This window comes from Dendrobates tinctorius, unplaced genomic scaffold (assembly GCF_039654945.1).
Source record: "Dendrobates tinctorius isolate UK_male_01 unplaced genomic scaffold, ASM3965494v1 ptg000081l, whole genome shotgun sequence".
Lineage (NCBI taxonomy): Eukaryota > Metazoa > Chordata > Amphibia > Anura > Dendrobatidae > Dendrobates > Dendrobates tinctorius.
The window spans coordinates 13859458-13872702 of record NW_027361749.1 but is presented as its reverse complement, the minus strand read 5'-3'; the positions used below and the strand labels follow the sequence as shown (position 1 = coordinate 13872702).

At 43.5% G+C, this 13245-nt stretch overlaps 1 protein-coding gene across 1 annotated transcript in view; it reads right to left on the bottom strand.

Annotated features, from left to right (window-relative positions):
* Positions 1-9870: 9870 nt before the first annotated feature.
* The window catches only part of UBE2V2 (ubiquitin conjugating enzyme E2 V2), a 49951-nt gene continuing 46576 nt past the window's right edge, over positions 9871-13245 (bottom strand). Inside the window, exon 4 of the mRNA XM_073583779.1 lies at positions 9871-12544. Coding sequence (XP_073439880.1) covers positions 12398-12544 — 147 coding nt within the window. The 3' untranslated portion in view covers positions 9871-12397. The remainder of the gene's footprint in view (positions 12545-13245) is intronic.

Genomic DNA, 13245 nt, shown 5'->3' with positions numbered 1-13245 from the left:
TGGGTTTTTCCCACATGCGTACTTGAAAAATAGACTCTTTTAGGGACCATTCTCCTTGCCTCAAGTGGTTCCTGCTCAGAAAGTCTGCCTTCAGGTTGTCTACACCTCGGATATGCAGGGCCGATAGTGAGAGGAACTGGTGTTCTGCCAGAGTCATGATCCTCTGTTATCTGCATCAAAGACTGAGAACAGGTGCCCCCCCTGGTGGTTTACATATGCGACCGCTGTTCGGTTGTCCGATAGGACTCTCACATGGTGTTCTCTTAGGTGTGTCAACAACCCCTTTAGCGCCCTTTCGATTGCTAGAAGTGCCCAATCGTTTGAGGATAGATTTCTTTCCTCCTGGGCCCAGGGATCCTGGAGCCAGTGTGTCTATGTGGGATCCCCACCTCCAAGGACTGGCGTCCGTTGTGACTACCTTGCAGGCTGTGTATGTCCAGGGTACTCCTCTTGGATATGACTATCTGTAACCACCATCTGAGTGACTGGAGTACAGAGTCCGGGGAGGATGAGCTTCCGCTCTAACTGTCCCTGAAGTCTCAGGTCATTCTGCAGCACACACCATTGCAGTTCCCTTGTGTGGAACTGGGCCCATTTTACCACCGGTATGCAGGAGGTTAGAGACTCCAACACCGACATGGCCCTTTCTCAGAGTCATTTCCGGCTTTTTTATTGTTGTTACAATTATTTTTTTTATTTTTTCTTCTTTCTCCTCTGGGAGGCGACACTCCTGCACCACCGAGTCCACTGTTAACCCCGAGAAATTCTGGATCATTGCTGGTTCCAGTTTGGATTTTTTGAGGTTCAGCTGCCATCCCAGCGTCTGTAGTGTTTCCATCACTATTCTGACTTGTTCTTGACAGTGAGGGAGATTTCTTCCCACTATCAAGAAGTTGTCCAGATATGGTATCACCAGAGTATCTTTTTCTCTGAGAAGCGTTGTGACCTCTGCAATTAATTTTGTGAAAACTCGAGGGGTTATCGCTACCCCAAAGGGCAGAGCCCTGTACTGAAAGTGACGCCACTGTGACCCCATCTGGACTGCCACTCTGAGATATTTGCGATCTTGTTGCCGGATTAGGATGTGGTAATAAGCGTCCTTGAGGTCCAGGACGGCCATATAACACTGAGGAAATAGGAGTTTTACTGATGATCTTATTGTCTCCATCTTTAAAGATGGGAATATCAGGTACCTGTTGAGGCCCTTTAGATTTATAATCGTCCTCCAGGAATTGTCTTTTTTTATAAGAAATAGGGCGGAGTAAAAACCTTCCTTTCTTTCCTCTACCGACACCTCTTCCAGGACATGTTTGTCTAGGAGCGAGATTACTTCCCCTTCCAGACTCTCTTGTTTTTCTTGTGAGGACTGTACTGGAGTTTGCATGTATCTTCGTGGAGGCCAGTGGTGGAACCTTAAATCCCGACCTGATCCCACAATTTGCCGGATCCAGATGCTGGATGAGATCCTCTCCCAGGCTGGGAGGAAGTGAGAGAGCCTTCCTCCCACCTGAGAAGGACCGTAACTGGGAGGGTTTTTTGGTGTCTTTGGAGGGCTTGCCAAAGTAGAAGCCTCTCCCCCTCTGGATCGCTTGTCAGAGCAGATTCTGTTCCGGTCCTTGTACTGCTGTCTTCTCAACCTCCGGCCCCTCCGAAAGGCCTGAAATGGCTGTTTTGGGAAATTTTTCTTCTCATCGCCGGCTTTCTCCAACTCGTCATCCAGTGCTGGTCCAAACAAGAAATTTCCCTCACACGGCAGAGAGCAGAGTTTCATCTTTGCCTGTGTGTCCCCCGGCCAGCATTTAAGCCATTCCACACGGCGTCCCACATTAGTCAAAGCTGCTGATTTTGCTGCTAGCCTTGCTGAATCCACTGAAGTCTCAGCTAGGAATACCGCCGCTTCTCTTATAGCCGGTACTGCTTCTAGGATAGACTCCCTGGGAACTCTTTGCTCTAGCTGATCCTCCAGGTTATCAACCCATATTTTTAGGTATCTAGCCACACAAGTGGCCGCGATGGCCGGCCTTAGTGCCCCAGCCGAAGCCTCCCAGGCTGTTTTAAGACAACTGTCTTTCTGTCCAGAGGTTCTTTCAGGGAACCTAAATCCTCAAAGGACAGGGAGGACTTTTGAGATCGCTACGTCAATCTTTGGAGCCCTATCCCAGGATGAGGATGCCTCTTCATCAAAGGGGTATCTCCTTCTCAGGGAATTGACTATCTGGGACTTCTCTGGTTTTTCCCATTCCCTTTGTACGAGTCCTTGCAGCTGTTCGTTAATAGGGAAGGCTCTACGTTTTTTCTTTTGCAAACCGCCATACACGAGTTCCTGGGCCATCTTTTTTGCTCGCTCATCTACCAGCCCCATGGTAGATCGGATTGCTTTTATAAGCTTATCTGTAGCTTCCGCTGGGAATGCATCTTCCTCATCAGAACTACTTTCTGAGTAGCGGGATTTATCCGAGTCCTCCTCTGATCCTGTGGAGTTCTCCTGAGACCAATGAGGGCCTGGACCTATCCCCTGCTTTGCTATCCGTATCCGTTGATTGTATAGCCCTCACTGATTTACAGATATCTGACTGAATCTCAGGTTTTCAGCGAAAGAAGGTGTCTCTCCGGCTACTGTCTTTTCAATACAGTCCTGGCATAATCTCTTATTCCAGGATGTTCCTAAGGGACATTCCTTATTCTTAGATTTTGATTTACTCTTCTTAGTGACCTCCTATACTCCACCCCACCGATGTATGTAAAAAGAGGGGAGAGAGGAGACAAGAGAGAGAGAGAAAGAGAACAGACATTAGCGTGCTGGACTTTCTCTAAGCTCACTCACCACTCGGACGCTTCACAGAATGGGTACCAGATCTGGAGGCTGACTGGTCTTCTTGCTGTCTCCCACTGAGACTATGGACCCCTCCTTTTTAGAACCATGACGATCCACCCGTACCCTGCCTGAGCGGCTTCCACTGCTGTTATGGCGCATCTGGCTCTTCTCATTTGAGCGAGACCGCCTATCTTGCACCTCCTGGTATGGCTGTAAGTGTTCTGGCGAAAGGCTCTCCATCTCACAAGCTACTTAGCTGCTGCTTCCTGACTAGAGCAGTCACATTCAGCCTAGTAATGGCCCGGTGACGCCCGCCAGCACTTCTAACTGCCTTTAAATAACAGCATTATCCCTTTTTTTTCCCTGATTGATCACCTGGTTGATCCTGCACCTGCCAGTTACTTGTGCTTCCTGGATGTATCCCCACACATGCGCACTGAAGCTGGCCTATGCGCACACCCGGCAACCACATCCGGTGCGCGCCGCTTTATCCAGTGTCCGTGTCCCCGTTTATTACCCGGGTGTATGCACTCTGTGCACACCCGGCTGAGGATCACGTGTGTGCATGCACCCGGCGACCACATTCTGCCCCGAGGTACCTGCTGCTGGCGTGTCCCTCTACTTCCGGAGCACTTCTGGTGCATGCTCCCTACAGGTGCCCAGGTCGGCACCTGTTCTCAGGGTGTACGCGCTGCCTGCGCGCCTCCGGATTCTACTTCCGGTGCGCTCCCAGGTCACTTCCGATGTGCGCTCTCGCTCCATTCCTGGCGTTCCCACGCCATGACACCTGCTGCCCCCCTCGTACCTGCGGTCCCACAGGACCCAGCTTTACCGGAGGATCGTCACCCTGGCCACCACTGAATCAGTTATCTTACTTCCTTCCAGTGCTCACGTCCAATGGGGTCTGGGCTCAACAGGGATACCCATAACCGAGGCCTCTGAGCTTCAATTCTGCCCAGGCACCGATGTGCCTCACTGGCTGCATGGCCACCAGATGTCGACAGGGAGGGCACAGTAATATGTGGCCTCCGAGTACCTTTGTGGGGTTTTGTTGGCGTCGAGGGTGCACTCAATGTGGCCTCCGAGGCTCCTGTTTTCATCCGGGCGTTTGCCTCACGGGCTGTGGCCATGCGTTCGCTCAGGGGGGGGGGCATGGCAATACATGGCCCCCGAGGCGACTCCCGGTACCTGGTGACAGATGTAGCAGACCCATACCTGCCAATAACCATACGACCCAGGTCCAGGCATCCTCTTCTTTCTTCAAGAGTCTTCATCTTGAGGTTTTCCCATCAAGGACAGGAAACCAACTGAGGTGGAGAGGAGCCGCCCCTTTTATCTTGAAGGTTTCCTGTCCTTGAAGGGCGGATCCTCTCTCTTGTGGTGCCGTCATGTATGATGGAAAAAAAAAAATTCATGAACAAATTGCCTGGTTTTGTTCTGTCATAGGCCCGTGGTATTCTGAGAGACCACCCCGGTACATGGTCTACACTTTCAACAAGTGTTTATGTGTATGGAGGTGTCAAGAGGAAAACCTGAACATCTCATGTATATGGCCAGCTAATCTTTACATCATTCAATCACGCATATAAACACATACAACCTATTTAAAGGGACAGCTTCATATTAGGCAAGCCCTTGAGCTGTATTCAGTGGCCATTATGTAATACATGCATGGACGGGGTATGCCGGGGAGAATAATGCTACTTAATTAGCAAAGCTTTCCTCTGGCTTATAGACGGATGGTCCTGAGTAGGAGTCCCCCCCTTTTTGATGTCCAAATGTCATGATAGAGCATATGTTGTGATGACACAATACCGTTAATGATTTGCCCCTTTAAAAAAAAAAAAAAAAAAAAGCACAAAAGTCTGATCACTTTCAACATTTTATTTACACTGTAAGACTGGCTGCAGCCTCAAGTCACATTATCCGCCTCCTTTTTCACATATCTGCTGTACAAGAATGCAGTTTATTGGAATAAAGGCTGTAAACAAATGTTTGCCGTCTGTTCGAGAACAAACAGGAGCTGCTTTACCAAGTTACCCATTGGAAATGCCATGATCAAGAAGATCGGCCGTCAACACATCATAGTTTCCTAGTCAGCTTGAGTCCCCGCTGCAGCGGACATTACAACAGCACTCCCCTGGCCGAACACGATGTACATAGCATTGGTCGTCATCTGAATAAGTGCGATATATATTCACCTCCACTTGACTAATCTATCCTCATGCTTTTCTCTTGTGACATATACATGACAGTTCGAGGCAAATGGAAGCTAACATTGCCCTAAAACCCGGGATGTAGACATGTCCAGCTCTGCATCTGCCCTGCAGGTGTCCCTTACATATGGAGGTTGAGAAGTAATTCATGCCGTGCTCATCTCTAAGCCCCTGTAAATGAATATGACATTACAGGGTTTATTTATTGACAGTGTGCAGAAGTGCAATAGCTAAAAGTGCAATTACCCATAGTATTAACCAGCAAATGCACCATGTGGGTTCTAATAATTTGCACTTTGTAACTAATGATCCCATCCTAATAAACGTCAACCATACCACAATATACTGCTGCTCAACTCAACATTTCAAGGTGCACTCCAGTAGTTTATTCATTGCCCCTCTGTTACCAGTCAGTAATGTGAGTGAGGTTTGTGCAGTAGAACACTTGCCAGCCACCGTCATCTGCCGTTTCCAGCGCTGTTACAGTGCTCATTCCGCAATTGTGACCAGCCCGCTCACACAGCTTCTCCATGCAAGTCTAGGAGACTCGGAGCGAAGCGCTCAAAGACTTAGATTAAGAAAGGAATTAACTGTCTGCAGTGTGAGCCGTTGAGAAAGAGCTGCGGTCACGTGATGCAGGAGTGGAGTAGCGCTGAAAACGGCAGAAGACGGAAGAATGCACTTATTACAGTCTCATTACCGGTCAATACAAGAAAAAAAAAAAACAGAGTGCTCCTTTAAATAATATTCTATACTTGGCCCTATATATAACACGCATAGGGGAAGAATCTAAATTTAGGAAAATAAAAAAAACTTATTTAATGCTCCACATCCAGCTCAATAATTACTGTTCAAAATGATTCTTTCTATAAAACAATGAGCCACCTGATTGTAAAAGTTGCTACAAGACTAGTCAAAAACAGCACAATGTATGTGCCCAATCCAGTCTCTAAACTATTCGTTTCTAATAGGCAGACTCATAGGGAATGCGGAGATGTCTCATCTGCCGACAGTTGGCTATGACTCGCTTTCCACAATCACAGTTCTTCATGGCTGAGAATCTTCTGAGATACAGGACTGAGAATAAAACTATCTGTGAATGAAACATTCCTCTGACAGGTGGGTGAAGATCAGGCGCCAGCAAGGAGGATTTTATTTTGTAAGTACATTCAGATCATAAAGGCATGATTATTACAAGCCTAGGTTTACTGTGAGAAAGAGAACTTTCCTTATATTGAATTTTCCTGCATAACATTCAAAAAGGTTGTCTGGTGACTTTTTTTTTTTAAATCTAAATGCATGTATTTGTGGCTAAAGATAAAGTTTTAAATGAAACTCAATTATAAAATTAACACCATATACTTTTTATCATCCCTGTGTCCCATGATCTACTGCTGGCTGCAGAACGGGTTAACTGAGAATCTGTCAGTGAGCTCATTCGGAAGGTCTAATGGGATAGTTTCTAACGCTTATCTGTCTTTTTCTGAGCCGCTCTCAGATGATTTATGAACGCAGATCACATCAAAGTTGAAGAGCGTATAAAAGAAAAACGGTGCATTTTTAATCGACCCTAATTGAAAAAATATTTTTTAACCAAAAATACAGTAGTTAGGGGGGAAAGAAAAAAGTCTCGGAGATGGACCACCTATGTAACATGAATCCCACCTCTGAACACCAGTTTAAAGTTTACATATAAAAATGATTCTACATCTTGTATTATATATTAGAGGGCTGCATTCACTATTACAGTTAGGTCCATATATATTTGGACAGAGACAACATTTTTCTAATTTTGGTTCATTACCACAATGAATTTTAAACAAAACAATTCAGATGCAGTTGAAGTTCAATCTTTCAGCTTTCATTTGAAGGTATCCACATTAAAATTGGATGAAGGGTTTAGGAGTTTCAGCTCCTTAACATGTGCCACCCTGTTTTTAAAGGGACCAAAAGTAATTGGACAATTGACTCCAAGGCTATTTCATGGACAGGTGTGGGCAATCCCTTCGTTATATCATTCTCAATTAAGCAGATAAAAGTCCTGGAGTTGAGTTGATTTGAGGTGTGGTGCTTGCATTTGGAAGGTTTTGCTGTGAAGGAAACATGCGGTCAAAGGAGCTCTCCATGCAGGTGAAACAAGCCATCCTTAAGTTGCAAAAACAGAAAAAACCCATCCGAGAAATTGCTACAACATTAGGAGTGGCAAAATCTACAGTTTGGTACATCCTGAGAAAGAAAGAAAGCACTGGTGAACTCATCAATGCAAAAAGACCTGGGCGCCCACGGAAGACAACAGTGGTGGATGATCGCAGAATAATCTCCATGGTGAAGAGAAACCCCTTCACAACAGCCAACCAAGTGAACAACACTCTCCAGGAGGTAGGCGTATCAATATCCAAATCTACCATAAAGAGAAGACTGCATGAAAGTAAATACAGAGGGTTCACTGCACGGTGCAAGCCACTCATAAGCATCAAGAATCAAAAGGCTAGACTGGACTTTGCTAAAAAAAACATCTAAAAAAGCCAGCACAGTTCTGGAAGAACATTCTTTGGACAGATGAAACCAAGATCAACCTCTACCAGAATGAAGGAAAGAGAAAAGTATGGCGAAGGCGTGGTACAGCTCATGATCCAAAGCATACCACATCATCTGTAAAACACGGCGGAGGCAGTGTGATGGCTTGGGCATGCATGGCTGCCAGTGGCACTGGGTCACTAGTGTTCATACTACAGATGGACAATGACCCAAAACATAAAGCCAAAGCAACCCAGGAGTTTATTAAAGCAAAGAAGTGGAATATTCTTGAATGGCCAAGTCAGTCATCTGATCTCAACCCAATTGAGAATGCATTTCACTTGTTAAAGACTAAACATCAGACAGAAAGGCCCACAAACAAACAGCAACTGAAAACCACCGCAGTGAAGGCCTGGCAGAGCATCAAAAAGGAGGAAACAGAGTCTGGTGATGTCCATGAGTTCAAGACTTCAGGCAGTCATTGCCAACAAAGGGTTTTCAACCAAGTACTAGAAATGAACATTTTATTTACAATTATTTAATCTGTCCAATTACTTTTGGTCCCTTTAAAAACAGGGTGGCACATGTTAAGGAGCTGAAACTCCTAAACCCTTCATCCAATTTTAATGTGGATACCCTCAAATAAAGCTGAATGTCTGAACTTCAACTGCATCTGAATTGTTTTGTTTAAAATCCATTGTGGTAATGTCTAGAACCAAAATTAGAAAAATGCTGTCTCTGTCCAAATATATATGGACCTAACTGTATGTAGACTTTAGAGCAGAAATCTCCTAACAACCCTTTCAGAATAGGTTCAAAGAAAAAATACACAAGGGAGGCTAGACAAAAAGAACAGAGAATGAATTACCAGTATATGGCCAAGAAAAAATTACAGCATAAGGAGTAGCATGCACCAAACTGATGCCCTCAATCTGGGGTGGCCAATAGAGGCTCCAGAAGACAGAAGAAGACCCTTGGCTTAATAACCTCCCCAAAACAAATTGAATGCATTTAACCAGTACCGACCAATTCCAAACTAGTCACACTTTCTCATACATATTTAAAGTGCAGTCAATTGTTTTCTCTTTCAGATGTTTAATTAAATTTTGCCTTTTTTTGCTTATTTTTATGTTATTTTCATACTTTTTTTAGACAATATCAGTGAGAAAATAAAGAAAATATATCTGCCTTTCACTTTTTTTTATGACTACAAAGGACAACTGAAATATATTTTAAAATTTGTTGTCCTTTTTCTAACAATTATTTTTATATATCGGCAATGGAGGTTTTTTATTAATAGAGGCAGGGCGAGAAATAATTTTGACTGGCAGTGCTTTTTCATCTAGTTTTGTTTTTTTACCCACCGTAGTTTTATTTTTCAATAATTTCACATATTGTGCCCACCATTAGGTCATAAAAGACCATTGGGGGCATTTCAACACAGAAATACTTTTACTTTTATCTGATTTCCCCTGTAACTGGGCTAATACACCAGCTCTAGTTACAGGGGAAATCAAGAGAAAGTGCCGTGAGCTCTTCTTATTATTGTACACACAAACTGCTTTGTCAGCGCTGTGTATACTGATAAAAAAAAGGCAGATACGATAATAAATGGTCTCCTTCTCTATGGAAAGCTCTGCTTTGTCTAGCTCTCTAGTCAAGGAGCTGCACGATCGCGTACAGTTGTTCTACTGTACATTGATGCTTTAAAACATTCTGCAGCCAGCAATAGATGGTTTACCAAAGACAAACAGTACAAAATATTGAATGAAACCCTACTGCTGCAAAATTGATTTTTCAGCCTTAATGCATGCATTTAAAAAAAAAAAATTGTCCCCAAAGGTCAGAAATCCCTTTAATAAATCCTGACAAAGCATCTGGTCACCAGCTGTCTTTTGGAACCAAGATTAGGTATTGTGAGAAGTCTCCCTGGATTGAGGGGGTGAATTTGGTGCGCACCAGCTCTCACCTCATACCCTATGAGTATAATGCCTATTATTTTTTCTTGCCAATGTCATTGTTTTTTTGCAGTTTTTCTGCAAATATCTATAGCCGCACAGAAAGCTCAGGCCAGAAATGCTCAGGGCCGACCTTATCCCAACAAGATTTTCGACTGCTTGGTTGAGGACAGCGAGGAGTACGACTGGACTCTACTGGTGGTGTGATTGTTCTTCAGAGCTTTCACTAACTGCCTTCTGGCAATATTATGTGGTGTGAACAGACACCAGCTCCCCCGGTGGGTGTCCTCCTGAAATGAAGTTCACATCTAGTCATATACCATTACGCTTTCTTGAGGTAATGAAAAAAATAATCTTTAAAACATTTTTATTTTGCATGTTTTGGTTTCTTTTATTGAGCATCTTTTTCAGGCTTTATGTCAGAATTTGCCTTGGTGATTTACATTCTGGGACGTTTTAGATTTACACCAGGCAATGCCCATCAGATGCAAGAAACAGAAAATGATTTGCGTCAAAGGAACTCAACTAGGCGGTCAGAAATTCTGACTGTTTCTGATAACAGTCAGCAGATTGTAACTCGGGTCTAGACAAAAGTATTTATCCCTCTATGTAGATTGCATCTATATGTAACCCTGCAAAATTGTGTTCATAGATGGAAATACCATTTGGGCCTTGTTCCCACGTAGCGTAAACACTGCGGTTTTTTTTCTGCAGCATTTTTTCTGCAGGTGTCCGCACCAAAAAAAGCAATCTGCTCTGACAACTGCACTTCATACATATCCCACCTTTTTGGATGCACGTTTTTTTCATGTGTTTTTTTCATGTGTTGTTTTTTTTTAGATCACAAACGCAACTGAGATTTTTACATGCATTTTTTCATGTTCTTCATAGAAACTAATGAGGGTAAAAACACCCAAAATCCACACAGTTCAACAGCATCTTTAACACCGTATATGTATGGCGTAAGGACGCAGGCAGGCTGCGGTATAACTTATACGAGGATCATATCGCAATCCTCGGACTGGCCAACAGCTCTTCTGACCTGAGCATATGACAGATGCATAGAAATACATGCTGTCACACTAAGGTCAGGAGGACAGACAGCCAGTCAGTCCGAGGATTGTGATGCGATCCTCAGAAGAGTTAAATGGCCGGCCATCTGTCTGCGCCCTAAGGAGCGGACTCAGGAGTTGAGCCTGCCCCACTCTTGGCAGTCATGGGTGGAGCTAGGCTTAACCTGTTGGATGTCACTGTTGTTCTCTGACAGCGGCATTTACAGCACATGGCCCATCAACACCAGAATTGCGTTTGGGGTTTTCTTTTTGGTTGCCACAACTTTGCAAAAATAATAATAATAATAATAATAATAATAATAATAATAATAATAATAAACAATCGAAACATTGTATCAATAAAAAAAAAAGTCAGGTTGATATGCAACAAAAAACAAGCCCTCACACAACTCCATGGACTGGAAAATGAAAATTGTTACGGGTCTCCGAAAATGGCAACACAATCAAAGTGGGTTTTTTTCTTCATTATGTAAATAGAAAAAAAAAGAAAATATGCGAGTGCGATATCGCAGTAATTGTACTGACCTGGAGAATCCTATTTCCAGGTCACTTCCCCAGTACAGCGAGTGCCAAAACCAAAAAACAAACCCCTCATGCTTCCCACAGCCCTTAAAAAATAAATTAAAACAGCTCTCGTATGGCTGTCAGCAGAACATTTAAAAATAACTTATGGATCTTGAAAGAAGGGGGGGGAGAAAACAAAAGCAAAAATAAAATAAAAAAAAAATTGCGCAGTCCTCACATGGTTAAACACAGATTGGGCAGGAGTTTTCATGAAATCACATCCATTTAGCCTGAGCAGTTAAATGCAGCAAATTTTCTGAAGAAAAAAAAAAACAAAACAAAAAACAACAGCAGAAATAAAACCAGTGTTTACGCTACGTAGGAACACGGCCTTAAGATGGTCTATAGCTACTGACGTCACACAGCTTAAAGAAGATCAATCAGGGCAAAAGTGGCCAGTGTTTGCTCTGGTTTTATATCCGCTTCTCCTCTGAGTATTCCATTTTTATTTCTATTTTAACCCGCCTTACGATTCCACAGTTATGGGACTTTTTATTTAGTCCTGATTTTTATGGTCTCTACAAGAAGGCAAGGCTCACCAGGGAATGATGAAGAGCAGCCTAAAGACACGCCCCCGAGGATCCTGTCAGACACACCCTTTCGAAAAAGACTAATAAAATTTGTGCTAAATAAAAAGGCCCATATCTCTGGAAACATTTTGCAGGTTTATTGAAGAAAAAAAAAACTAAACACAAGAACTAATTATTCAGGGGAGCACCAGGAACAAAATAAGATCAGATACTGATAACTTTTGATCTGGTGACAGGGCCCTTTAACGACAGTACCCGCGGACACAAAGTCTGTTGCTAAGGAGCATCTGACAGAAATGCAAATTACATACAGCAAATGTCGGAGAAAGGAATCCTATAACAAAATGTAAAAAAAATGATTACTGCTGCTCTTTCAGAAAACAAAAATATCATGAATGTGTCCATCCCAATGATCAAGCAACACGATGTCAGAAAACAATACTTATTTGGAACCCCAACACTCCTGAATATCTTTTCGCTTGTGCAGGTGTATGGGGGTTACATCATATGTCCATGACCAATGGGAGTCAACACTAGGAGACATCCAAGCCAACAATGAGGAGTCATGTGCAAATTGTGCCCAGTTTATAGTTGGAAGGGCTGAGAAGGGCTTTCCCTCTCGGAGCTGGAGAGGCAGAGGAGGCATGCAACAATACATATTGCAGGCCTTTTTAGAAATTCGTGGCAGGGGCTGGGAGGAAGTATGGAAACATTCCCACATCAATTAATTATTGTAGGTCTGTCCTTCTGGAGGCTGTGGGAGCTTCATATTTTCTTTGGACATCATCATGCGTCTAAGTTCTTGAAGAACAACTTTAATGCTATGTGAGTTTTGCCATTTAGCTAAAACAGGTATGCTTCGGGAATCCACCTAAAAGGAAAGAAATGGAGACTGTAAATGGCCTTTGTCTCTTTAGTGTACAGTGGCATGTAAAAGTGTGAGCACCCCTGGTCAAAATTACTGTTAGGCGGTGTGCCCACGTTGCGTTTTTTAAACGTTTCCGCGGCGCTTTTAGACGCGCGATTCTGCCAAGGAAACGCTTAAAAAAAGCATCCCATGTTATCATCATTGAATCCGCACATGTTGTGCTAATGGTGCGGTTTTTTCTGCTACGGAACCGCTTATCGGAAAAAAACGCAGCATGTTCATTAATTTTACATTGTATTGCAAAAACGCATAGGAAAACGCATGCTAAAACACTTAACAAAAGCATAAAAAACGCATGCGTTTTCCCGGGAAGAGGGTGTGCGTTTCCGCTCAGGAATATTCTGCCTCAAAAATGCAACGTGGGCACAGACCCTAAGGCTATGTGCACACATATGCAGAAAATTCCTGACTGAAAACCGGACTCCTTCCCAGAAAACACGTTTTTTTTTCAGCGCGTTTTCGGTGCACTTTTTGCGCAAAAAATACGCTTTTTTATGCGTTTTTTTCCGGAGCAGCCCCAGTCTCAAAGAAAATAGCTAGAAATGCGGAATTTTCTGAGAAATTAATGAGCATGCTGCGGTTTTTTTTCCGCGATGCGTTTATTTCGGAATTCATTATAATGAATGGGATGCTTCTTTTAAGCG